At 36.7% G+C, this 26352-nt stretch overlaps 1 protein-coding gene across 1 annotated transcript in view; it reads left to right on the top strand.

Annotated features, from left to right (window-relative positions):
* The window catches only part of eIF3l (eukaryotic translation initiation factor 3 subunit l), a 425669-nt gene that overhangs the window by 218130 nt on the left and 181187 nt on the right, over positions 1-26352 (top strand). Inside the window, exon 10 of the mRNA XM_090377051.1 lies at positions 3907-4061. Coding sequence (XP_090233177.1) covers positions 3907-4061 — 155 coding nt within the window. The remainder of the gene's footprint in view (positions 1-3906; positions 4062-26352) is intronic.

Raw genomic sequence — 26352 nt, 5'->3', positions numbered from 1 at the left:
TTGACTGGAACTTAGCTCTGGAGACTAAACATGGGTTCCACCACTTCAAACCTCCAATAAGCAAAGAGGTGGTATTTCACCGGTTGATGAGAGTCATCTACCATCTAGTATTGCCTAGTAACACAGGGGTGGCATTCCTACATGTGGTTTGCGCACCACACCTCGACTCCTGCTTACGTTGGTTTGCACCTGGGTGGTCACCCAGAGTATGCTTGTGCATGGAGGTTATACCCAGGGTTACTAAGAGTCTCACCATCGTGAAGGTACAAGTAGAGGATTTAGCTGTCACAGACCGTCCGGACTTCACCGAAATGGGGTCCACTTGACTTGAATGTCACCCGAATATCAGTTCCATCAGCATTTTAGACTCCCAGGTAGCAAGTACAGCTTGTCTGGCATATGTGAGAGAATGTCTGTGACAACCTCAACGATCTTTTATTTGAAAGAGGTCCCAATAGTACAAACTCACAGAATGTGAGTTTGTACTATTGTGACATCATTCAAATGAGGTTTGAATTCTACACTATTTATGGTTCAAACGAACCATAAAGAGTGTATCTTATGCTGCAGGTCTGTTGAATACATCAACCATCTTGTACTGAGCTGCATGGTCTTGTATTCAGTGATAGGGCAGTGCAAAAGCCCATTAGTTATGGTTATTGACTACATTGGTTAAAGCGTATTTGGAATGATGTCATTCCTCATGTTCAGGAATCCATTCTGGAACACTATATTAGTTCATTCCTGACATTCATTCTAGAATATCATATCCTTTCCTGACGTTTCAGAATATTATATCCTTTCATTGCTGATGTTTGGAATCTTTATGATTTTGTAATAACTTGAGAGCAAAGTGGAGGAGAAACTGTAGAAGTTAAACATAAGAAAGGCACATAGGGTGAATGGGATTTATTCAGTAATATTAAAGGAGACAGACAGCAAAGGAACTAAGCAATCCGATAGCTATAATTATGAGAGCATCCTTGGACTTGGTGGAAGTCCCCGTGGACTAAAGATGTGCAAATGTAGCCCCAGTTCACAAAGGGGAATCGAAGGGTGATACGAGTAATTACAGACCAGTTAGTTTAACTTCTGTTCCGATTAAAATAATGGAGCCACTGGTTAAAGATGCATTGCAGGATCATCTAGACAAGACTGTAGGAATAATTCAGACACAGCATGGGCTTGTTAAGGGAAAGTCTTGTCTGACAAATTTAATTGGATACTATGATGTGGTTACAAAGATGCAAAAAATAATTTTGATATCATATACAGTCAGTCCTTGTATAGCTCGATAATTGTGTTCCTAAAAACCCTCGTGCAATGTAAATAACAGGCCCTATGCGAAAAATAGGGTTAGGTGCCGACCAACCAAGATTGAACACACGTTTGTAACCAAACAATAAATAAACATAATAAAAATATGTAAGTACTTTATTACAACTATTATGTAATAAAATATTGCTAATGCTTTTGCTTCTATTGTAAGCAAACTTGTTCTTTGTTTGATTTTCTAACCAAACAGATGACAGCCATGACACCATTCCATCTCTTCCAATTCTTGTGTCTTGATCTAATGGATTTTATTACACTTTGAGTTGTTCCTGCTATGAAAGTTTTTATTTTTTCTGCATTCTTTCTAATTCTCGGCATTTCCTCATTTAGGACTGTAGCACGTGCAATATCGCATGTTATTTCATTTCGCTCAGTGTTTCACAATTTAATATTTTTTCTATAACGGGGGGGACTGGCCATAAGCCTTGCCAGGGAAACCCCGGTGAGCCCGGAGGCCAGAAGTATGATTTTGGCCATAAATGCTAGTATGAGGCTGCTACACATTTTCCGGGTAAGAATTTTTGACCCAGTCCGCCTCTGTCTATCGATATTGCTTTCCTTTTTCTCACTGGGATGCTTCCTTTTCATACATTTTAATTGTATTTTTATTGTGTCTTACTGATTTTTAGGGAATAAAGCACAATTACAAAATGAGGAGGCATGCTTGATACACATAAACAAAGCTGCGTGCGTGTAGCAACTGAATAAACAACACAATAGTGTGTCTCTTCCATAAAGCCCGAGACACAGTATTAACACCTCAAAAGCCCACATTTTACTAAAGCACATTTCTGGGGGTTACTACTTTAAAACAATAAAAACAATTTCCAGTTGCGTTTCTGATATTGGAATCTGTTATAAACTGGGAGCAAACTCGATCTAATTTCATTTGCGATAATACCGATAGCTGCAATTGTGTGGGTTTTTACCGTTATTATGGTGAAATGTGTATCCACTTCACTGATATAAAAAATATAAATACATTTTCAGAATCTTTTCTTCATTGCTATCGTGTTGCGTTCAGTTAGGGTGATTCTGCGTTCAACTGCCATTTCTTGTAAGCACAAAGGCGAATTGTGCATAAGCGAATTCGGTTTGTGTTATATACGATATCGTTCCCCTATTTATAAATCATGTATGATCGAATTCATGTAGTGTAAACACATGTTATACGAGGACTGACTGTATTTGGATCAATGACAGAAAGAATTTCTAGGGTCCTCTTCATTTGGGACTGTAGTTAATCAATTCCAGAATGAAGCAGTAAACCTCCCCCCCCCCAATCTCACCAAGTTATTCCAGATATTTCAGCATCTGCAATTACATGCAAATAGGCCACTGAACAAACAAACACACACACAAGTGCACATTCTTATGTTTCAGAGCTGCTAATACCAATATTTTTATTTTTAATTATTTATTTTTTCCATTGCTGGTAGATCCTAAAACCCCATTGTTTCAGGCACTACTCTTGGTCCCCCTTCCTTAATTTAACAGAATTTGGTTTTTTTAGTTACTTGTATCATTTATTCATTTTATTTTCCCCTTTTATCCTAAAACCTCATTGTTTCAGGCACTACTGTTGGTCCCCTTCCTTTATTTAACAGAATTTGTTTTTTTAGTTACTTGTATCATTTATTCATTTTATTTTCCCCTTGTAAATAGATTGATTTATATTTCACCTGAAGTTTGAATTGTTTGTGTCCATAGTCCAGTCTAGAGCATTCATAAAGAACATGCAAAAGAATTTCAGTTCATTTGGATCTTTCTGTTTCTATTTCTTCAATGATGACCAAATAATGTATGAAATAAAGCCTTGTAAGTAGTGCTGTAAGTAGGTGTTCTGTTATTGAGGTCAGTAACCAGCAATTCATAATCTGATATTTGGTGATCTTGAATTCATGTTAGTGGGTCTCGATCTGTAGGCTTTGTCCAATATATTTTTAGCTGGATATAAAGTTTTCAAGACAATGCATATTGTGCATTTTCTTTGAGACACTACCTCATAAGCCACTTGGATATTTAGTACAATCATTTCTGCAGTACTTACTTCAGTATGGCAGTACTGCAGAACTGAGGCACCCCTCAGTATCAGTACAACAACCCCCATGTCATACACGAAGGGTCATCAGGACTGGGTGTCATTGAGGCAGTGGTGACAAAATTTGGACTGACTAGCTCAGTTGAACATTTGTGCTATGAGTTAGAGCACTGGATTAGGCTGCGGCCAAATCAGTGAAATTCTGGCCACTGCCTAATGGAAATTGGTAGAAAGAATATCCAGGAAGGTTGAGTCTGTAATACAGACTAAAGATACTTTACTACATTGTATATTAGGTTTTTGATTTAATTTTGAATTAAATGCAACTATTATACATGTGGATGTCTGAATATTGGTCATGTAACATAAATGCAAATAGAAATGAAAGTGTTAGCTGTTGTAATACATGGTTATTATTCGTTATAATATCTTAATTATGTAACTAAATAACATTTTAATTAAAATTTTATTAAAAAAAAATCAAAACATTAAATAAACAATACTATTATAATGCCCATTTTATTTTTTAGGTGATCCCGACAGTGTTGCTGGAGAGTTTGGACACCATTTACTATATAAGATGTTGGGTTATTTCAGCCTAGTTGGACTTTTACGGCTACATTCACTTTTAGGAGACTACTATCAGGCTATCAAAGTTCTAGAGAATATTGAGCTCAACAAAAAAGTAAATTTATTGCATTATTTTTTAAGGTTTCCTGTTCTGCAATAGCAAACATTGAAATATTAATGAAGTGTTTTATGTGGTAATTAAAATATATTTGCATAATGATATAACAGGATATTACAATGATTGCAATTATTTTGATTGTAACAACATAGCTGCCAACTCTTCAGATTTATGATATATAATTGATCTTTTTTACTCAATTTCATCTTTCGGTCTCATTATCGTTAGTGTCATATAGTTGGTGACAAATAGTTTTTCCACCTTGTTTTGCAAAAACCCAGATTTCTTCACCTTTTGTTTATATAAAAAAATAATAAAATTAAATTATTATTAATTTTTTTTTTAATTAAATTTTTTTTTTTATTTGCAAATTTAAACATATTTTCATTAACAGACTGGCTGTCAAGTGTACTGTTGATAGCTTACATTGTAAAATAGAAACATACAATTTTAGCAGTATTCTCTGTTATGTGCAATAATTTCACATACTTATGTAGTGCAAAGTTATTTAACAATTTCTTAATATTTCATAACAGCTTGAAGTGCAAATAAAAAAATGCAAAAAATAGTATACTGTTATCATTGCCACCTAGGGGTTCTTTTACTTGCAGATTCTAAGTGAATGAAGAATTTCTTCTGATAACCAGATCAAGGGTATTGTTTTCTCTTGTTGCCTCCCTAACTCACCACTAGCCTGGCTACTGATCTGCAAATTCCAGTCAATATCTGGAAAGAAAATCCTCCCTTGTAAGACATTCTGATTTACTGGTCCACCATTTCTCTGTATTGTTGTTTGGTATACTCATCACAGTTACTAGGTCTATAGCACATTGCTACTCACAGTTTTGTTTTTCCAGTGCTTATGTCACACTAGATCGACTCAACATTCCACTCATCACCCATGTCGACTCAGTGCACTGCCTTAGATTTAATATGCTTCTTAACAAGAGCATAACCCACTTTCCCCTACTGTTTTGTCCTTCTTATTATATCACCCATATTCAAATCCACCATTGCTTGCATTTGAGTGACACGATGTCACTCAGATGCATTTGCTCTTGTGGGTAGCACAGTTGGTAGGATCACCATCCTCCCCACACCTGGGTGGAAAAGACCCGAGTTCGAATCCCTTTGATGACGGGAGGAATTTTTATGGGAGGTTTTTTTTTTTTTTTTTTTCGAATCTTGCTGAGTAAGTCTGTCTCAGTCAAGGGTAGCATAGTTTTTCTCCCGGAAACGTGAGTCTTTTGTCTAGCTAAACAGAAAATTTACCTCAGAACATGTAATTTACAGACAATATACACGAAGCAACATGGCCTTAGTTGCCGGTGCTCCTAAAAATCCAGTAACAACAATAATAGTCTCCGCCATCCCTACAAGGTCTGCATTTGATGAATTAATCAATACTTCAATTTTGTCAGATTTATTTACAGTTCTCCTAGCATAAGTGTACATGCAAGTATACATACGCATGTTCTTACTCTTAGTTACCCTAACATGGCCCATGTATTTACTTGTTACACAATGTCCAACAGCATTGATTAAAATACTTGACATCTTGCTTTCTAGGCTGCTGCATATTCCAATAGAAGTAGTTCATGAATCACTTTCACCCCTGACTGTGGTTCTAGTTAATCTATTAGTCTGCGGATCTCTCCCCCTTCCCCACCAAGTTAGTTTTCTTACCCAGCTATCTGCTTTGATCAGCAGCAAATATTCTTGCACCCCCTTCTATTTATGTGTATAACCATCACTATAGTAGCAGTCGCTCCTGTTAACAAGCGGAGACCACTCTGAGAAAAATTCTGTCCCGTGTGAGCCTTGCATGTTCTCTCCAGGGCTGAATTGATTGGCTAAGCTCTCAACATGTACTCCCTCCTATTGTGTTTGGGAACAATTGCAGACACTTTCAATCTTAAATCACATTTTTTTGTTAACATTTTTCTGTGCTTGTTAAGTAAGTCCTTAGATTTCCTACTCTTCATTAGTGCCAACATGCAAAATATCACCTTTTGTGCCCTTGAAATATGGGGTCTGCTCTACAGTTTCATCTACTTTTGCCTCTGGCAGACATACTTTGTCCTATTCCACCTATCCTTATTGCACAATATATTTCCTGTAAATATGTTTTTTGCATTATAGGCCTAATGACTGCGATAAGTACATCAAACAACTAGAGAAATAGTAGATCAATAACTGTTTTGTCCTTCTTATTGTACCACTCATATTCAAATTCAGCATTGCTTGCTTCTGAGTGATACAATGTCTCTGCCATTGCTCTTCAGGGTAGCACAGTTGGTAGGATCGCTGTCCTCCCCACACCTGGGTGGAAGAGACTTGAAAAGTTAAAATCCTTTCAGATATTGACTGGCACTTGTGGGGTTGTCACTTACTTATTAATAAGACTTCTGTGCATTTCTTGGATGACTGTTTTCTATAGTAGTGTGTTAGACAGGTGAGAGCAATAATCTTGACCTGATTATCAGCAGTGATTCTTCATGCATTAAGAATTTGCAGATAAAAACCATTAGGTGGCAGTGATGACAGTATATTTATGTGGGATTTATTGAAAGATGTAACTACCATCAACTGTAAAAAGAAGGGTTTTTGCTTTCATAAAGAGACTACAGTGGTCTCAGATTAATTTTTAAATTCTGTACATTCTTTTTCTGCCGTTATAACCCAGGGTGGGTCTTAGCCTTCTCAACAATTTCCACCAGTAAGTCCTCCCAGAAGTCAAACTTCTCCAACTTCTTATTCTCATGATCTTTAAGTCCTCTTCTACTTCATCCATCCATCTAATCTGCAGTCTTCTTCTTGCCCTCCTACTGGTAGGTTTTCATTTCGTTATTCTCTTAGTTGTTCTGCTGTCATCCATTCTCATAACATCTCCCAACAAGGCAAGTCTAGCTCTTCACAAATCTGATGTCTATATCCTGAATAAGATTGCAAAGTTCATGGTTCATTCTGATCCTCCAGGATCCAACAACATCTTGTACGGGCCCAAAGACTTTTCACAAAATTCTACGCTCGAACACACTCTCAACAATTGCTCAACTTTACTCGTTAATGTTCAAGCTTCACAACCATATGTTATAACTGATCTGATGAGACTTTTGTATATTCTTAATTTTAAATGTCTGTTCAATACTCTGGATTTCATTAGTCGAGAAACACTGGCCATGATGAACCAAAGACAACAAATGAAGAGCGGGATAAACACTGACAAGGAGAAAATTGAGTATACTGAGTTATGCAAAGCCATTAGAAAGAGACTTAGAGAGGACATAAGATTTAACACAAGAAAAGTAGAACAAGCATTAAAGGAAAACATAGGCCTTAAATCAGCAGCTACAGCAGGAATACAAAAAGACAAATGATACCGAATCTGAAGAATAGTGATGGTGTACTTATAAATAGTGGAGAAGGCATAATTCAAATAGCAGAAGAATTATATAAGGAGCAAGGGAATGATGCCAGCAATGAGGAGATGGATCACAAATTAGTAACACATACAACATACCCGATATCCTTCCTGATGAGGTAGAACATGCACTGAGGAAAATGAAGAATCAGAAAGCCCTCGGTGAAGACAAACGTACTGTAGAGTTGTTAAAATTGAAAGGAAGAGACATGACGCAGAAACTGGCAAGACTCTTCGCAAATGCATTAGAAAAAGGTGTGACGCCTAAGGAGTGGAATAATGAAATCATAGTTTTTCTGCATAAGAAAGGAGATAAATCAGAAATTGGAAATTATAGACCAATTAGCTTGTTATCCCACATCTACAAGTTGTTCACAAGGGTCATTATTAACAGATTAGAAAGAATAGTTGATGAGAATCAACCGAAAGAGCAAGCTGGGTTTAGGACAGGATTTTCGACTATGTATCAAGTTCATGTAATATCACAGCTAATGGAGAAAGCAAATGAATATAAAATACCATTACACCTGGCATTTGACTCCATATAGCATAAGGCAATGTTTCAGGCACCGGAAAGACAAGGCATAGATACCCCATATATTATGATTTTGAAGAAAATACAAATACAATATCTCGAGAATGCTACCTCCTTTATTAGACTAGACAAGGAGAACAATGCCTTCGAAGTTGTTTATTGCTGCCCTTGAGGAAGCTTTCAGAAGATTAGACTGGTTGCAGAAAGGAGTCAATGTGAATGGAGAGTACCTAAACCATGATTTGCAGATGACATTGTGGTCATAAGCAATGATCCCAAAGAATTAGAGGAAAATCTTAATCAGTTATGCACAGTTAGTAAGGATTTTGGACTAAAGATGAATATGGCTAAAACAAAAGTAATGATGAACAAGTATGCCACAGAAAGGGATATAATGATTGAAGCAGCAATAATTGAAAAGGTGGAGTCATACTTCTCTGGGACAAGTCATTAGCTGTAATAATGATAAATGGCTGGAAGCTGAGAGAAGAATAAATTTTGGATGGATAGCATTCAGGAAATATAGTCACATACTGAAGAGCAATATCCCAGTTTGTCTGAAATGTAAAATAATGAACCAATGTATACTCCCCACCATGACTTATGGAAGTGAAACTTGGGCACTCACCAAAAGAATGGAAGAGAAGCTGAGAACTACACAGCGAAGAATGGAACGAATTATATTGGGAATCAGACTGTTAGATAAGAAGAGAAACACATGGATTAGGCAGCAAAATCAAGTAAAAGACATTCTTATCAAAACTAAAGAACTAAAATGGTCTTGGGCAGGACAAATAGCTCAAAGACATGATGACAGATGGACTAAGAAAATAACAGAATGGTACCCAAGAGGAGCTAGAAGAAAACCTGGAAGACAGCAATGGAGATGGACAGATGAAATTCAAGAGTTCGTGGGTAGTAAATGGATGGCCATTGCACAAAACAGAAGGAACTGGAAAGTTGCTGAAGAGGCCTTCATCCTGCAGTGGATTGAAAATGGCAGATGATGAAGACTTTTACAGCAGAATTATATACCATCTTACCAACCTTGGATGACATTAAACAATTATCATATTTATAAACTATTATACATATACTAACTCCTGAACTGCTCTCTGTGTTCTTCAGGTTAATTCTTCTCCTGGTCATCCTCTATTACAAAAAAATTCAAAAACAGTTAGTACAGTTTCACACACTTATTAGCTTGTAATTTTTTGTTGGATTTCAAAGCATTCTGGAATGAAATCCCAAAAACAAACATGCTAGTGCTTGCAACCCGATTTTGCCTTCATTCAAGATACCTTATGTTGATCATAACCCATTATACAAAGGTAAAAAGAAAGGTTACTTACTTGGAAAGAGCAAATGAATAATAAAGTACTTGAGATCAAAACTGAACCCAAGCAATGGTTGTCGAGACTAAGAAAGAAAAGAAAGGAAGAAATCACCCATTTCAGATTACGAATTGGTCCTACTCACTTAACACATAGTAACTTGCTCACAAAAGATGATTGCACACTGCAATAAATATCAATCCCTGCTAATAGTAAACATGTCATTTTAGAGGGGCCATTATATCTTAGGGAACAGCAAATAGATTCACTTCTTGTCATGATCATCTGATATTAAAACATTTACTAGGAGATCGAGAGGATATTGATGTTCTTTTCATTTTTCTAAAACTGATCAGTATATATTATCTTATCTGAAACCTCATATCAAATACTGTAGTATTCCTGTAATAGATGCATGGTGGCCTTAGCTGCTGATGCACCAGAAAATCAAACACAATAACAACATGTGTCAAGATCGGTAGAGTATTTAATTATCAGAACCAATCAGCACTTCTTCGGGGTGACTTAGTTAGACTTCAGGGATGATCAGAAAAGTGATAGCAAAGTTTTAATGCAGAAAAATGCAAGGTCCTTCATTTTGGGGAATACTTAGGGAATATCCCAAAATAAGTAATACATTTGGTGGGGTTGAATTAAAAATGAAAAGTTCTTCGAGCAGTGTAGTCAGGCCTCAAGGAAAGCCCATGGTGTCCTATTGTTGATTTATTGTACATTGGCTTTTTTCAACTTTTAGAGATAGGGATGTCATAACTCCATTGTTTGAGACAATTTTAAGACTCCACTTGGAACATTTTGTTCACATATGTAGACTGCACCTAAAGAAAGACATAGAACTTCTTGAAAGGATCCTAAAATAGGCAATGTGTCTGGTAAGATCATTAAAGGGCATCCATATGAGGAAGGCTTTGAATATGTGAGCAGCCGAGTTAAGTAACTAGGTACCTTAGAGCAGATCTTCATTGAGGTGCATAACATATAATATTAGGTGTATACATTATATGTTATATAATATATACACCTAATATTATAGGTATATAAGGCTGTGAGGCAAGAAAGTAAAACGAATGAGCATGAAATTTTCACCATTATGAATTATTCCAATACTAAAGGACATAATTTCAGATTACATGGGAAGAGGATTTGACTGGAAAATTTCTTATAGTCTGTGAGTGCAAATTACTGGAATATGTTTCTTCTGTTAGTGGTTGAGGCTGATGGCTTGGGGAGATTCTAAGTCAGTTGGATAGGTAAACATGTCAGGATAAAATGAAATAGGTAGTTTGTGTTTGTTTTATTTTATTTTATTTATCTTATTTATTTTTTCCCAACTTTTGGATCGGTGGTATACAGCAAATGCCTCTTGGCTTGCTTGCACCATATGGGTAATACTAAAAATCCTGAGCACTGCAGTCAGGATAATGAAGTAATTATCAATTCTATAAGGCAGTGGCTAGATCTTGAGTATTGTGTACATAACTAGAAGCTTCATTTTAGGAAGAATGTCAATCTCTTGGAACAATTGCAGAGAAGAACAATGACATTATGAAGGGAACAAAAGGGTACCCTTGTTAAGAAAGATTGCAGTGTCTAGAAACTAGGCACTTGTGAGACCTGACTGATATGTTTAAGAATTTAAATGGATTTAATATTCTAGCAAAGGCTTATTTTTCCAGTACTTACCTCCGAACTGAACGATATTGAACTGAGCAATAAAAAAAAACGGTACTTTAAAGATTATTATGAATTCTTATTTGTCATATTACACGAATTTAAATGGGTTGAGTGAGCTAGTCTTTGGTATCATCCTTACTTTTTCTCGGACAATACGCATAAGGAGGAACAAATTTTATATTGAGGAAGGATGATTGCAGGATATATGGGCAAATTTGCTTTCAGCCAAAGGATAATTGATTGTTGGAACAAACTAGCATCTGTTGTTTGGAAGTGGGTAGTTTAAATAAATTCATTGAGGAATTAGACAAATATTAGAGGGGATGGATAGATTGTGTATGAATTTTGGCCCCCTCCCATTACTGTATAAGCTTCCTTCCTTGCATTTTTCAATGTTAAACCTAAATTGCCACTTGTTATAAACTACCCAACTAACTTTTTTTTTTTTTTATCATCTTCAAATATTGACTTTAAACTTGGTAAGTCTTCATTAGTATTGTTAATAAATATAGAGAACGGTAAGGGACACTCCACTAATGATATTAGTCCAAGAAGAGCAGTATCCATTATTACTGCCCTTTCTCTCCTGAAACCCAGCCATCTCTAAATCCATAGCAGTAGCTTGCCCCTAATACCACATGGCTGAAAATTGCACAGCGTTTTCCATGTGGAATAGTGTCAAAAGCTTTACTGGAATATTGGTGTGCAGTGTCAGAATTATTTTCTGCATCCACCTCCATTTATCACTTCATAATTAGCTAATCAGATTGATCAGAAAAGATTTCCCCTTAAAACACACGCATGTATACGTACACACCAACACCTGTGCTGTGATTGCCATAAAACTGCATTTCTGTCAAGATGACCCTGCATTATTTCTTTAACTGTTGACTCCATTATTTTCACTGGAACTGAAATCAAGCTAACAGGTCTGTGATTACTCTATTGAGAAATATCCTGTCAAAAGATAAGCAGAAGAAAGAACATAAACTAGTTATATCTTCATTTCCAGTGGTCATCATTTCAAACTTATTAATCAGGCCCTCGATAGTGTCTGGGATGTGTAATTTAATTTATTTAATTTTAATTTGTAAAATCTAACATTTTATTATAATAACTAGAACTTTTTGGAATTATGCTAAGGAAGTTTAAATAAAGTGATATATATAGGATAATAGATTTCACATATCTCCCTTAGAAACGAATATATCAAGAGATGAAATGTACTAGAAGCAGATAGAATGATATCTAAAGTGAAAGGGCAAAAATAAAATAAAAAATGAATTCCGGAATAGTGGAGTCATCAGTCCTACCCTAGATACTTTCAATCATTTTGAATTAATGTTATATGAATTTAAGATTTATCATACACTCTAGAAAGGATAGCTTTGATTTTGATAATAAAGATTTTGATATACTATGGAGGCTATTCTCAGTGAAATAAGAAACTTGATTAGGAAACTAAAATATACAACTTTTATTTGCCTTACCTAGCCTTTAGTACAAGCAGTGTAGTCATGGGTCAGTACGGATCTTTGAGCAGAATGAATTAATTTTATCTGTATTGCTAGTTAGTGAGATATGTATAGTACCCCTCTTCTGATGAATATAAAAAATGAGAATGTCTGAGAGCACAAAACAACCCCACCCATTGTGGATATCCTTATTAGATCTATGGTGCAATGCATGAAAGCCCAAGACTTCTGTTGCACCAACCAAAATAATATATTTTTTGATTTAATTAAAAAAATAAATAATAAACTAAATAAAAAAAAAAGAAAAATCCACCTATTTGATTTCCTATCCAGCCGATCTTTAAATTTTCATAGACTCAACTTTAACCACTCATAGAGGCAGCTGTTCCTGTTTAAACATCTTACCTTTTTTTTTTTTTTTTTTTTTTTTGTTAATATATGGAACCCCCTAAACATTAAAGGTAATTAAGTGCCTTGCATGAGTTGAAGGTTGAGAAGACTGAAGATTCATTAGATAGACTTCAATTTCTATACATGGTAATTTTATGAAATACAGTAAATCCCCGCTATTCGCGGGGGTTACGTTCCTGAGAAATGTCGCGAATACTGAGTTATTGCTCCCATAGTAATAAAGGGGTTCCGTTCCAAAGTATGAAATATATAAGAAAAACTAGTCTAAAATTTTGTCTATATGTATTATATGTACCTTCATAATATGACTATGTACATAGACAGTACATAGTGAAATGCAAGCATAGGGCAAAATGAAAATAAGAAACAATTTAATATTAAATGTAATATTTATTAGAAATTTCAAACCAGCGCCTTTGCTAGCAAAAAAACTTATCCCGCCAGTGCTATTACCAGTTTCGCTAAATTGTTGATAAAGGAGTTTTGCCCTTTCACGAATGATGAGTGAACTTAACAGAATTTTATTTTGAGTTCGGTCTTCTATCCACAGATTTAAAGCTTTTTCCATTTTTTTTTTCTAATTTAACATCACGAGTTACAGAGCAAATTTTTGAAGCAATTAGCGCGTTTTCACGGACACTACGGCGGATTTTTTCTTCCGATTTTTGGATTGATCGTACCGTTGACTCATTGATTTTATAATGTTTTGCCACTGAAGAAGACACTTTCACCATTAGAAATTTTATCTAATAACTCAATTTTATTCGCTAATGTCATCACCTTCTTTGCTATTTTCACATTTCTCTTGTTATTCGTAGCGATATTTTTGTAGGGGTTAGAAAGAACTTGTCCACAATAAAGTCACTTTCCTTCCGTTAAAAAACTCGAAAAGGTCTGTTTTACACTGCAAAACGGTAGATTTGTCATTTTTGTAAGCATATCAATTTATAAATTGATAATGGCTGCAGTTTACCTTTTACTGAAAAAATATTGCGCATCAAGGGAAAAAAATAAACGCAAAGATAAAAAAAAAAGATAATAAGATCATTTTATAAGCATATAAATTAAAAGCAAACGACGAAACCTTGCATGGCAAGCGCATAACACATACCGAACAAGGATTAGCGAGAAACATCCACGCTCGCGATTTTGTCAACTATCTCCCCCCACCCATTGAGCGCTGTTTTGACCGGCAAAGATAATTTTAGCCACGCTCATGTTTTTTTATGGCGGAAAATATTCATGGCGCTTTAAAATTCACATTTTTTTTTAGATATCATTTTATATTAAATCGGCGATCGCGAATACGCGAAACCGCGAATACAGATACCGCGAATAGCGGGGGTTTACTGTATATGTGAAGAAAGGTTGTTCCTACCTTCACGTATATTTCCACAAAACTCTACTTCAACCTGATTTCTGTACTTAATTCACATGTATAGAAAACAGGTTGAAGGTAATAAATGAGGAAGAAGAAAAGTTGGTTTGAGATTTTGTTTTGGACAGTAAATGGATACTGACTGGTCGTGGAGCATGTTTGGAGTGGTTTGAAAGAGAGAAGAGGAATTATGGAAGCCAATTCAGAAGAACTGTGCCATAGAATTATCTATAAAAAAGACATGCATCAGAACATCTGTGATTCAGAGGATTGAGAGACTTTATAAGAGATGGGTCATTAATAAAACTATTTGCCCTCTTTGATGAATTAAAATCCTTAAAGAGAGAGGTTTGAGGGGCACCACCCAAGATGTAGGAACAATACTCTGTGGTAGGTCAGATTTCAGATATGTACAGAGTGATTAGCTGTTTAAAAAAGCAGTCAAAAAAGCTGTTTAACAAAGAAAAAAACGAAAACCTAGTTTTTGGGTTTTTCACTTAGAAGTCAATAGATTAAAACACAAAGTAATCCCTACTCAAGATGTGATCTTGTCAAGAAATCTGAGTTGTCAAAGGTAAGCATAGGAGCAGGTAGACTCTTTCTTTACAGGATATAAGACAAGACTGATTTCATAAGGACTGAAACTATGTTATCTTTGCCCAGTTGGTGAATTGGCTGGAGATTTGCATTTAAGGAATTGGCAGTGATTATTTGAGAAGTTGAAGCTGTTTGTGCAGGCCATGGTTACTCACACTGGTGGATGGAATGCAATGTGCTATAATTAGTAAAACTATGGATAGCATTTCCAGTCAGTGGCAGAAATCATAAATATACAAGAAGAAAAATTGGTGAAAGAACTGATCTGGAAAACTAGCATTAGTGGAGAATTAGAAGACAGCGAGCATCTACCATCGCCTGCAGTGAATGAGTAGGAAAAAAATTGGATACCAGGTTGCAAAATACAGTTGGCAACCCATAAGGTGTAAGCTTATTTAGAAGATCTTCATGCTGAATTAGCAAAACTAGTGGAACCTAAAGGAAACTTTTAGGAGTTTGCACCTATCCTTCCTAGGAACTTGCTGGATGCGAGCAAATTTTCTAGCAGAAGGGAAAAACACTAGTTAAGAAAGTGTGAAAAGGCAACACAGAATAGGAGCAAACTCAGGAATACAGGTTTTGAGAATAAGTGGAGAAATACCATCAGGACCTGGTGCTTTATGCATATCAGGATAGTTCAAAATGCTTCTGACATGCTTTTGTTTGAAGACTTGAGGCATTGAGTGCTATGTTCTGGGAATAGCAGGAAGTGGTTTTGTATTGCCAATACAAAAATTTGAAGAAAAGTAATATGTTAATAAGTAGGCTTTATATTTACGTGAGGAGGCAGTAGAACTGTGGGGACATTGAGAGATATGGAAGTATATGAGGTGTGGCTATTAAACTATGAAGCTTGTGCAATAAAAGAAATATAATGAAATATTTTGCATAGCGTACAAGTTATCCCCTTCAAAATAATTGCTAGAGCTTGCTCACGCTGTTCCATACGTTTTTCCAAGCACAGAAACATTTCTGGAGATCATCTTCTGTGAACCCTTTTAACACTTTGTTAATTTTTTTTCCAAATGTCATCAATGAACTGAAAATGGGTTTCCTTAAGTACGCTTTTCAGTTGAGGGAAGAGGAAAAAAGTCACAAGGGGCTAGGTCTTGTAAGTAGGGTGCATGTTCCTGCACAGGGATTTGGTTTTAGATTTATCTCGAATATCATCCCTTTTGAATTCTTGTAATGCCAACCAATATGATACATGAGAGGTGGGGGGGGGCTCCACTGGAGAAGACAATAAATGTTGTGATCAAGTGTTTTGGCTGTGTGGTTAGGATTGTCAGGTATTCTGGTAGGTAAATAGACAGTTTGTGCAGGATATTAGTAATTGCAAAAGCTTAGAATCTCAACCAGCTAGAGTTGTGAACATCGTAAAATAGCCAAAGAAAGTTATCTTAAAGAAAGTTAATGCTAGAAGAGTTGAGTTCAAAAAAATTTTTTAAAAGTTGTTAAAAAAAAAAGGCAAGTTAATGATTTCTGATTGATTAGTTGAATTGGGAGAAAAATAAGAGGCAAAAGATGAATTTGACAGAATTAGTTAGAGATTTCAAAAGCCAGAGAAGATAAAAAAATGAGTTGATTCTAAATTAGTAAGTCTTTGATGGGGAATATCAGAGACATATGCACAAGTACCATCTTTGAAGCAGAAGGAATTGTAGAGCGAATAATTGAGACAACTGAGATTGGCAGTGCTTGAGGCAACTGAGAATTGAGATTGTCAAAAAAAAAAAAAAAAAAAAGACTGTAGATGTAAATGGATATCATTTAGATTGGAACTGAGACTACACATGTTTGTGAAATGAAGGAGAAAGTGTTTAGTAAGTTGAGATCTTTTCATAGTTCAGTTTGTTCTATTAGACTATTCATGATGCATTCAGTAGATGTATTGCCTAGTGATATAGAGGGGTGGCACTCTTCTGTGAGTGTAGTGTAGATGCCACACCTCGACCTTTGCTTACTTTGGTTCATACATGGGTAATTGCATCCAGTATGCTAGGTACAATCTTTCAAGATTTGCACCGGGGGGGGGGGGGATATACCAAGGGTTAATAGTCCCACCGTGAAGATGCAAGTAGAGGATTTGGTTGCCACAGAATGAACAGGCTTCACCATAATTCGGTCCACTTGACTCATTCATGTTATGTGAGTATCAGTTCCATCATTTTTGATCCCAGGTAGCAAGTCACAGCTTATCATACCTGAGGGAATGTCTGACAGGCCTCAGGGATCATGGCTCCTATTACTGAAATCATTTGGAACACTGAAAATATCACCCTCATTCATTTTACTCTCTCTTTTCAGAGCTTTTTACATCTCATTAGTAAGTCTTTGATAGGGAATACATCTCAGTTATCATTACAGATCCTGCCAAGTGGCTTTCATGACTTTGGACCTCTTAAAGAAGCTCAGTGTCTTCTTTTAGGTTCAGTTTCTAAGTATTCCAAGTTTGGTCTTGCATTGCTTTATACCAAGGGTTAATAGTCCCACCATCGTGAAGGTGCAAGTAGAGGATTTGGTTGCCACAGAATGAACAGGCTTCACCATAATTCGGTCCACTTGACTCATTCATGTTATGTGAGTATCAGTTCCATCATTTTTGATCACAGGTAGCAAGTCATAGCTTATCATACCTGAGGGAATGTCTGACAGGCCTCAGGGATCATGGCTCCTATTACTGAAATCATTTGGAACACTGAAAATATCACCCTCATTCATTTTACTCTCTCTTTTCAGAGCTTTTTACATCTCATTAGTAAGTCTTTGATAGGGAATACATCTCAGTTATCATTACAGATCCTGTCAAGTGGCTTTCATGACTTTGGACCTCTTAAAGAAGCTCAGTGTCTTCTTTTAGGTGCAGTTCCTAAGTATTCCAAGTTTGGTCTTGCATTGCTTTATACGGTGGGATTATGACCTTGCTTCTATAAGCAAACATTCACTAAATCGTCAATGGGACACCGTGGCTCTTCCTTTCCACCTGTCTACACTGCTTGTTTTAACTTCCAAGTCCCTTTCTTCCTATACTGTTTTTAATTCATATCCATCAAATGTTTGGGGTTGTTGTTCTCCAACTGTAAGATCTTGCATTTTGCTGCATTAAAACATAGTGCCACTTTTTTGATTGGTGCTTGTCATTAACTGTTGTACTGTCCATGATATTTGAAATCATGTCCTGTATCTCTTTCATCAATAACATTTAAGATAATCAAGGACAAGCGTGGTTCCAGTACCGATGCTCAGGGAATCCCTTTTTAGATTAGCCCTATCTGAAGGGTAACCATTACTCGCAACCCTCTATTTCTGATCTTATAGTCACCCTGTGCTACGTCTGAGGATTTTCTCTGAGATGTGTTTCAGTTTATAAAGTAACCTTACACGTGGGACTGAGTCAAATGCTTTTGCTGAAATACAAGTGAAGTGTTGAAATTATTCTTACATCCAGCTTGTGAGGGACTGTTAAAATAGCTAACCAGAGTTGTTAAACATGTTTTTTAATTTACAGAACCATATTGTGTTTCTTTATAATTCTTTCTATCTAACTGATCCTGTGCTGCCCTCTTGATCATTGCATCCATGATTTTCCTAACCACTGAAGTCGACTAACTGGTTGTGATGGTTACCCACTTCATTCTTAGCACTACCATTATATATTGGTGATATATTGGCACTTCACCAAACCAAGTGAATCTCTCCTAAATCCAGTGATGTCCTCAGAATTAATGAATATATTCAATCAACTCCAGTTGCCTTTCTCACCTTAAGGCTTAAAATTTTTTCTGATGTACAACTTGAAATTTTACGATCCTAATTTCATGCTCAGAGACCCATCCTTACATGGTGTCATTCCTTTGTAAATGTTGACTCTAAGAACCTGTTCAGTTTATTCGCATCAGTTGAGTTATATAAAACTTCACTGCACCTTTACACAAGGATCTGGTCTGATTCGTTTTTCTCTTCTCTGTTGTTCATATATATAAAAAAAACTCTGTGTCCCCATTCTCTACTCTCTTATCTTATCCAGAAATTTCTCATAATCTGCATTTATTTGCTTAAACTTTTTTCTCATACCATTACAGATCAAATAGTAGCTGTTATATGCTTCAGTATTTTTTACTGCTCTATAACTTTGCCATGCCATCTTTTTCTATTCAACTGGCTGGTTCATTATTCATCCATCTTGGCATCCTCTCTGTGCTATACAGTCAAACTTGGTTAAAACAAACACCAAGGGACCGACAAAATTTCCTCACTATAACCTTTACTCACTATATCAGCAATGACTTAAATCTACCTTTTATTTATTTATTTTTTTAATTCTGAATAACTTGTTAAAAATATGGATTCAGAAAACAAAAGAAATATTAGAGCGAAAAAAATAATATTAGTATATACTTACATATATTTGAATTAATATGCTTGTATAAACTGCAGTACACTTCATATTAAACACAATTTATTTGTCTGTAATTTTAAAACCATACACTTAATACTAAAAACAATTTATTTCTCCTTAATTAAAAACAATACTAATTAATAATAACCATGATTTCCTGTTTCGGCGGCATTGTAGATGTATTCATCATTGAAATATTTCCTGATTTCTGCTCAAACATGGTCAGTCCATTTATTTGCCATTATTGGATCTGCATATCAAGATTCTCCACTAATTATTGCATAAACAACATTATGTCAGTTTTTTAATCAATCTAGCCAACTGTTGTTACATACAAAATCGTTGTGTCCAAATTGTTTAGCAAATTTTCCCGCTTGAGCCTTCAAGATCGGATCATCTATTAAAAATCAAGCACTCTTCTTTGTGTGGTGAACCATTGAAGCAGTGCTTCTTTGACGCTTGTAACCTCGCCTCCGTAGCCGAGTGATCAGGAGCGGGAGTGCAGCAGCACACGCTCTTTGAGTAGGTCGGAGTTCAAGCCCGACTGCTGAATACAGTTGATCTGCCAATCCACGGCGCCTCCGTAGCCAGGTGGGAAGGAGCAGCAGTGCGTACCACACGCTTCTTGATTAGACCGGGATTCAAACCCGTCACCACCAAATACGTAGGATGCGGAAAGGGCAGGGAATGACCACCGCATATTCCGGAGCAATATGGCCTTAGTTGCTAATGCTCCTAAAAACCAAACAACATCTGCCAACCCACACTGGACCAGCGTGGCAGATTATGGTCCATTTCCTTCAGCATGAATTGTTGAGGAGGCTTCCATCCTGCAGTGGGTTGATAATGGCTGCACTTTACCTTTTTACTTTCTGATCCCCCCCCCCTTCGCTTTTGTTCTTTTCTAGTGCCGTATGTAAACATATTTATTCTTCCACAGTGTCAATACTGTTGAAGGGGACAAAGAAAACCTATAATTGTCCCTAAGCCTTTTTAATTCTCTGTTGCTTTGAGTGTGGTACCATGCCACTGGTATGTTATGCTGGAATTACTGCACCAAATCCAGTACCTTGTATTTATCAATGTTAAACCTCAATTTCCACTATTCAGTCCATCTACCGACGTAGCAAGTTCTACTATCGCACCGATTCCATTTTCTGCCCGTTCAACCATATTTCCTGAATGAACTGACTCTGGCCATACATTTTTCCACGTGCATTTAACGTTGACGGTTTTACTTCTTTTAGCGATGAAGCTATGATTCTGATACAGTCCACAATTGTGGACTGAATCAGAATCAATTTTTTCCAAAATCCAGTGTAACGATTTTCAGACAGAATGTTTTAAAGGTGGATGTAGTGCCTTCTTCTAATGGCTGAATGAAAGAAGTTGTACTAACTGAATACAACTGTGGAGGTAGGAACATAACTTCAACGTTTGGGTGACTTAAATCTTTTGGATGGTCTGGCGTGCTATCTAATAGTAATAAAACTTTGAAATCTAAATTTTTTCCACAAGTTCAATAGCACAGAACATAACACAGGAATTTTCCAACAAAATAAAATACAGGGATTTCTCAATTTTTTTTTTTTTTTTTTTTTTTTTGACTTCGCTAGTCAAAAAAAAAAAAAAAAATTATTGAGAAATCTCTGTATTTTATTTTGTTGTAAATGTTGAAAAATTACATCCAACATAATAGCAGAGTTCCCCTGCACAAAAGCTCAAAAATACCCTGTTATATAAGTACAGTGTTGTGCGAGGATTTCCGCAAATTATCAGTCGCGTTAGAACAAAGCCATATTGTAGAAGTACCGTGTTATACAGGGGTTGCCTGTATTAATTAGTTTTTTCTCATTATTAAAAGCAGATTTGGAGTTCATATGTGCTTTTGCATCTGAAATTTACTTAGGATATTTATCTTCTCCCTTCCTACTGTTTTAAAATAGGAAAAAAGACTTCTACTGCCATTACCGATAACATACACCATTTGTAGAAGTCGTTCTCATATTTTAAAACAGTTCAATGAATGAATGTACCCCAGGTTTTATCTTCTATTTGAACAATGTCCACATTTGAGGGGGTTATCAAAAAGTTCATACCTTGACCTAGATAAAAAAATCAGTAGGAAGATGCCATTTTTAACATACATTGTCTACATATTCAATAACTAACGTGTGAAATTTAATCCCCTTGGGAGATTGTACACTAGAGGTGGAGCCAAGAATTTGAGGAAGGACGCTATGGTTGACAAAGTGGAGTATCAAGTGATCAAGTTTCTGCATTTGCAGGGCAAGAAAGCTCAGGAAATTGAGGCACAGAAATGAAAGCTGTGTATGGGCAGAATTGTTCCTACTGATATTTTATCTAGGTCAAGGTATAAACTTTTTGATACCCCCTCGTATGTGGACATTGTTCAAATAGAAAATAAAACCTGGAATATATTCATTCATTGAACTGTTTTAAAATATGAGAACGACTTCTACAAATGGTGTATGTTATCGTTAGTGGCAGTAGAAGTCTTTGACACTGTAAAAAAGTGGAAATGGGAGTTCCAGTGCAGCCATAGAAGTGTCTTTGATGAGACAAGAGAAGGAAGGCTATCAACATCCACAGAGTGATACTGTTGCAAAGGTTGAGCAGCTGGTGCTGAGTAACAGATGTATGACAATTAATTTCATCGCAAATGCAGTGGGAATTAGTCATGGGTCCACAGCATTTAACATGACTATCTGCACGTGTCTAAGCTCTCTGCATGATGGGTTCCAAGATTGCTGACGCCTTTGCAGAAGTAATGTCAACTATCCAATGTTCATGCTAACTATTGCATTTGTGTTACTGCAGCACCTACCCTATTCTCCTGACCTTGCACCATCAGACTTGTTCTTTTTTTGAGAAATGAAGAAACCACTGCATGGATGCCACTTTGATTCGTCTCAGGAAGCCATCAAATGATGTAGAATCATGGTTTCGGGCAAAAACGTGCGGACTTCTAGGACCAAGGCATTAAACAACTGAGTGATAGATGGGAGAAATGTTTTACTATACATGGAGAGTACATAGAAAAGGAATAAAGTTCCTGTGAAGTTTCACATTTCTAGGGCTATTATTTGTAGGTTAGGGTACAAATGTTTTGATACACCTTCGTACCTTTCATACAGTTCTTTTAAGACCTGTTTTAATAGTTTGTATGAGATGGCAGTGATTAGATTAGCAAGATCAAAGGTTTTGACTCTGAATACTAGCATTGTTATTAATAGTGGCAAGTGATGCAAGAAAATAAGCTTATACAGCATCAGTAGGAGGAAAAAAAAAAAAAAAAAACCCGTCTTCCCGTATTATACCTGTCCATGCTTGAGCAGTTTGTCTAATTAATTCTTCTTTAAATTTATTCAGACTACCCACTTCTACATCAGATGGAAGTTTCTTCCCACAAGCATCCATCCTTCCTCAATTTGAATTTATGCCTCTTCAGATGTAGTCCGAGCAAAGGATGAATGCCATCAGCACTGAGCTTGCTTCAATTAGTTCATCCCTCAGGTTCCTTTTTCTCCAGCAATGCAATTTGCAGAACTGATGCCTTTCTTGGTAAAAATACCCTTTTGTTTTTCCTCACCTAAGTGTTCTTAAAATGCTAGTTTTACATTGTTTAGTCTTAGCATTAGCAAAGGCATATGATGCAAGAAAGCAAGATTATATAGCATCAGCCAAAAAAAAAAAAAAAAAAAAAACCTCTTATTTCAGCCATCCACTCACTCCAAATGTTTGTCAACTTCTACAACGACAGATGGAAGTTTATTCCACCAATCAACCACCTGCTGGCTAAAGGCAAACTTCCGTACATCAATCTTACAACCGTCTTTCCTCAATTAAAATTTATGCCCTCTCAGGCGATTATTCTGAGAAAGAGGAAGAATCCCATCTGCATTGCTCAAACCATTCAAGGCTTTATACACCTCAATCAGATCACCTTGCAGGTGCCTAGTCTCCAGACACTGTAATTTGCAAAACATAAGCCTTTCTTCATAAGAGCAACCCTTTGTTCCATTCACTAATCTTGTTGCCCTTCTCTGTACTCGTTTCAACAGCTCTACATCCTTCTTAAAATGAGGCCTCCAGACCTGTATACAGTACTCAAGATGTGGCCTGACTATTGCCTTATACAAGGGGATAATCACCTCCTTATCCCTGCTAGAAAAATTCCTGTATATCATTGACAAGACACCGTGAGCTACTCTTGCAGACTGTCTGCTCTGCGCCGAAAACTTGATATCTGCCTGCACAATTATCCCCAGGTCCTTTTCATTCTCTACCACTGTCAGTGTGGTACCACCTAGTTGATACGTTACTCTGGGATTACTGCTTCCCATATGTAGTTCCTTAAATCTGTCAATGTTAACCTTCATTTGCTACCTCTCAGCCCATCTGGTCAACTTTTCTAGCTGTTGCAGCAGTGTACTGTCATTAGTGTCATTAACAACCCTGCCAACCTTCGTATAGTCTGCAAACTTGGACACTAAGCCTAATATGCCATCAGTATCATTTATAAATACAGAAAACAACAATGGACCCAACATTGAACCCTAAGGGACTCCACTAATAACATTAGTCCACGAAGAGCAGTGTCCATTGATTACCACTCTGTCTTCTCCAACTCAACCATCCCTTTATCCATAGCAGCAATTTTCCTCTAATTCCACACTGCTCCAATTTGTGCAGCAGTCTTCCATGTGCAACAGTATCAAAGGCTTTTCTAAGATCCAAATATATGATATCAAAGTTATTCTTTGCATCCAATTCCTTTGTGACTACATCATAGTACCAATTAAATTAGTCAGACAAGACTTCCCCTTAACAAACCCATGCTGTGTCCGAGCTATAATTGAAGTCTTGTCTTGATGATCCTGCAATGCTTCTTTAACCAGTGCCTCCATTAATTTCCATGAAACAGAAGTTAAACTAACAGGTCTGTAATTACCTGTGTCTCCCTTTTATCCTCCTTTGTGAATTGGGGTCACATTTGCACTTCTCCAGTCCATGGGTACCTCCCCTGCTTACTTCCTTTGCCGCCTCCTTTAATATAACTGGATAGATTCCATCCACCCCAGGTGCCTTTCTTGTGTTTATCTTCAACAATTTCTCCTCCACTTTACTCTCAATTATTACAAGACTATCTGGCTTACTGCCAGATTGAATACACCTCTGGCATTCCCATCCCTCAATAACTCCTCATGTGTGAATGTATATGCAAAATATTCATTTAGTTTGTTTCTTACCTGAGCAGGATGATCAATAGTTGAACCATCTGTATCAAGTGGACCAATCTGATTCATTCCCTTCCTTCTAGAGTTTACATAAATAAAGAACTCTTTGCTGTTTTTATTTGCATCCTTTGCCAAAGATTTCTCGTAATCTGCCTTCGCCTGCCTGACCTCCTTTGTAACTTGGTTACACACCAGCTTATATCTACATAGGCTTCTGTGTCACATGTTAATTTATATGTATCCCATGCATTTTTCTTCTCTGTCACATGTCTAATTAGTTCATCAAACATCCATTTAGGCCTAAATCTTGAACAATATTTCTTTGTTGGTATGAAAAGTGTAGTAGCTTCCAAGATTAATTCTTTGAATGCTTCCCATTTTGAATATGCTATTGATAACATCATCAGTTGGTTCCACTGTATAGAATTAAATACTGTCCCAGACCACCGTAGTCACCTTTACGAAAGCAAAAACCCTTCCCTTTACCCTTGATGGTAGTTACTTCTTTGAGTAAATCCCACTTCAGCACACTGTGATCACTGCCACCTAGTGGTTCCTTTATCTGCAGATTCTTGATGCATGAAGAATCACTACTGATAATCAGATCAAGAGTATTACTCCCTTTAGTTGCCTCCCAAACATGCTGCTTTAGAAAACAATCATCCATTAAATCTACAAAAGCCTTGCCAGTGTGTGAGTGACCAATCCACAAATTCCAGTCAATATCCGGGAAATTAAAATCCCCCATTATAAGACACTCTAAATTTACTGGCCCACTCTATTTTTCTGCACAATTGCTCGTTAGATTCATTAGGCCTATAACACACACCTACTCTCATTTTTCCTTTCCCAGTGCTTATGTCACACCAAACAGTCTAAACATTCCATTGTCCACCCACATCAATTGGATGCACTTCCTTGGATTTTATGTGTTTCTTAACTAACAGCATAACCCCTCCTCCCTTCCTGTCCTGTCTATCCTTTCTGTACACATTGTACTTCCCAAATTCCAGTTCTGCCCTGCTTATGTCTGTGTGACACCAGGACTCTGATATCCCAATAATATCTGCCTTTGATGTGTTCACTAGCACTTCATGTTCATCGAATTTATTAACTATACTCCTATATATTGCATGTACAGTGGTGTACATGCAATATATATGCACCTGTTTCTACTCTTAGTTACCCTAACACAGCCCATGTATTTACTTATTCCACTATGACTCCCAGCAGTCCTGGAAATTCCCATTGCCTTGCTTTCCAGGCTGCTGCTCAATTGCATTTCAATAGAAGTAGTGCAAGAATCACTTTTACCTCTGCCAGCAGCTACTGTTAATCTATTAGTTCATGTATCCCCCCCCAAACTAGCAGTTTTCTGACCCACCTAACTCTGCCTCGATAGAATCAGCAAATATTCTTGCACCCTTTCTATTTAAGTGTATCCCATCCCTGTAGAAGCAGTCTCTCCTGTTAACAAGCACAGACCAGGCTGAGAAAAATTCTACCCCTTGAGCCTTGCACAATCTCTCCTGGGCAGAATTGATCGACAAGGCTCTCATGTCTGGGCAGAGTTGCAGGCACTTTCAAATTCAACCCTAACTCACGGCTTTTTTTCAGCATTGTCCTGTAGTTGTTAAGTAATTCTGCTAGTCTCCTACTCTTAATATCATTAGTGTCAATGTCTACAACAATATCACCCTTTGTACCCTTAAAGGATGATATCTGCCCTACAGCGTCATCAACCTTTGCCCCTGGTCCTGTTCCATCTATCCTTTTTCACAC

Source organism: Mastigoproctus giganteus, chromosome 7, assembly GCF_048544385.1.
Source record: "Mastigoproctus giganteus isolate SK-2022 chromosome 7, ASM4854438v1, whole genome shotgun sequence".
Classification (NCBI taxonomy): Eukaryota; Metazoa; Arthropoda; class Arachnida; order Uropygi; family Thelyphonidae; genus Mastigoproctus; species Mastigoproctus giganteus.
Note: the sequence above shows the minus strand (reverse complement) of the source record. Positions and strands in the feature narration are given on the sequence as shown.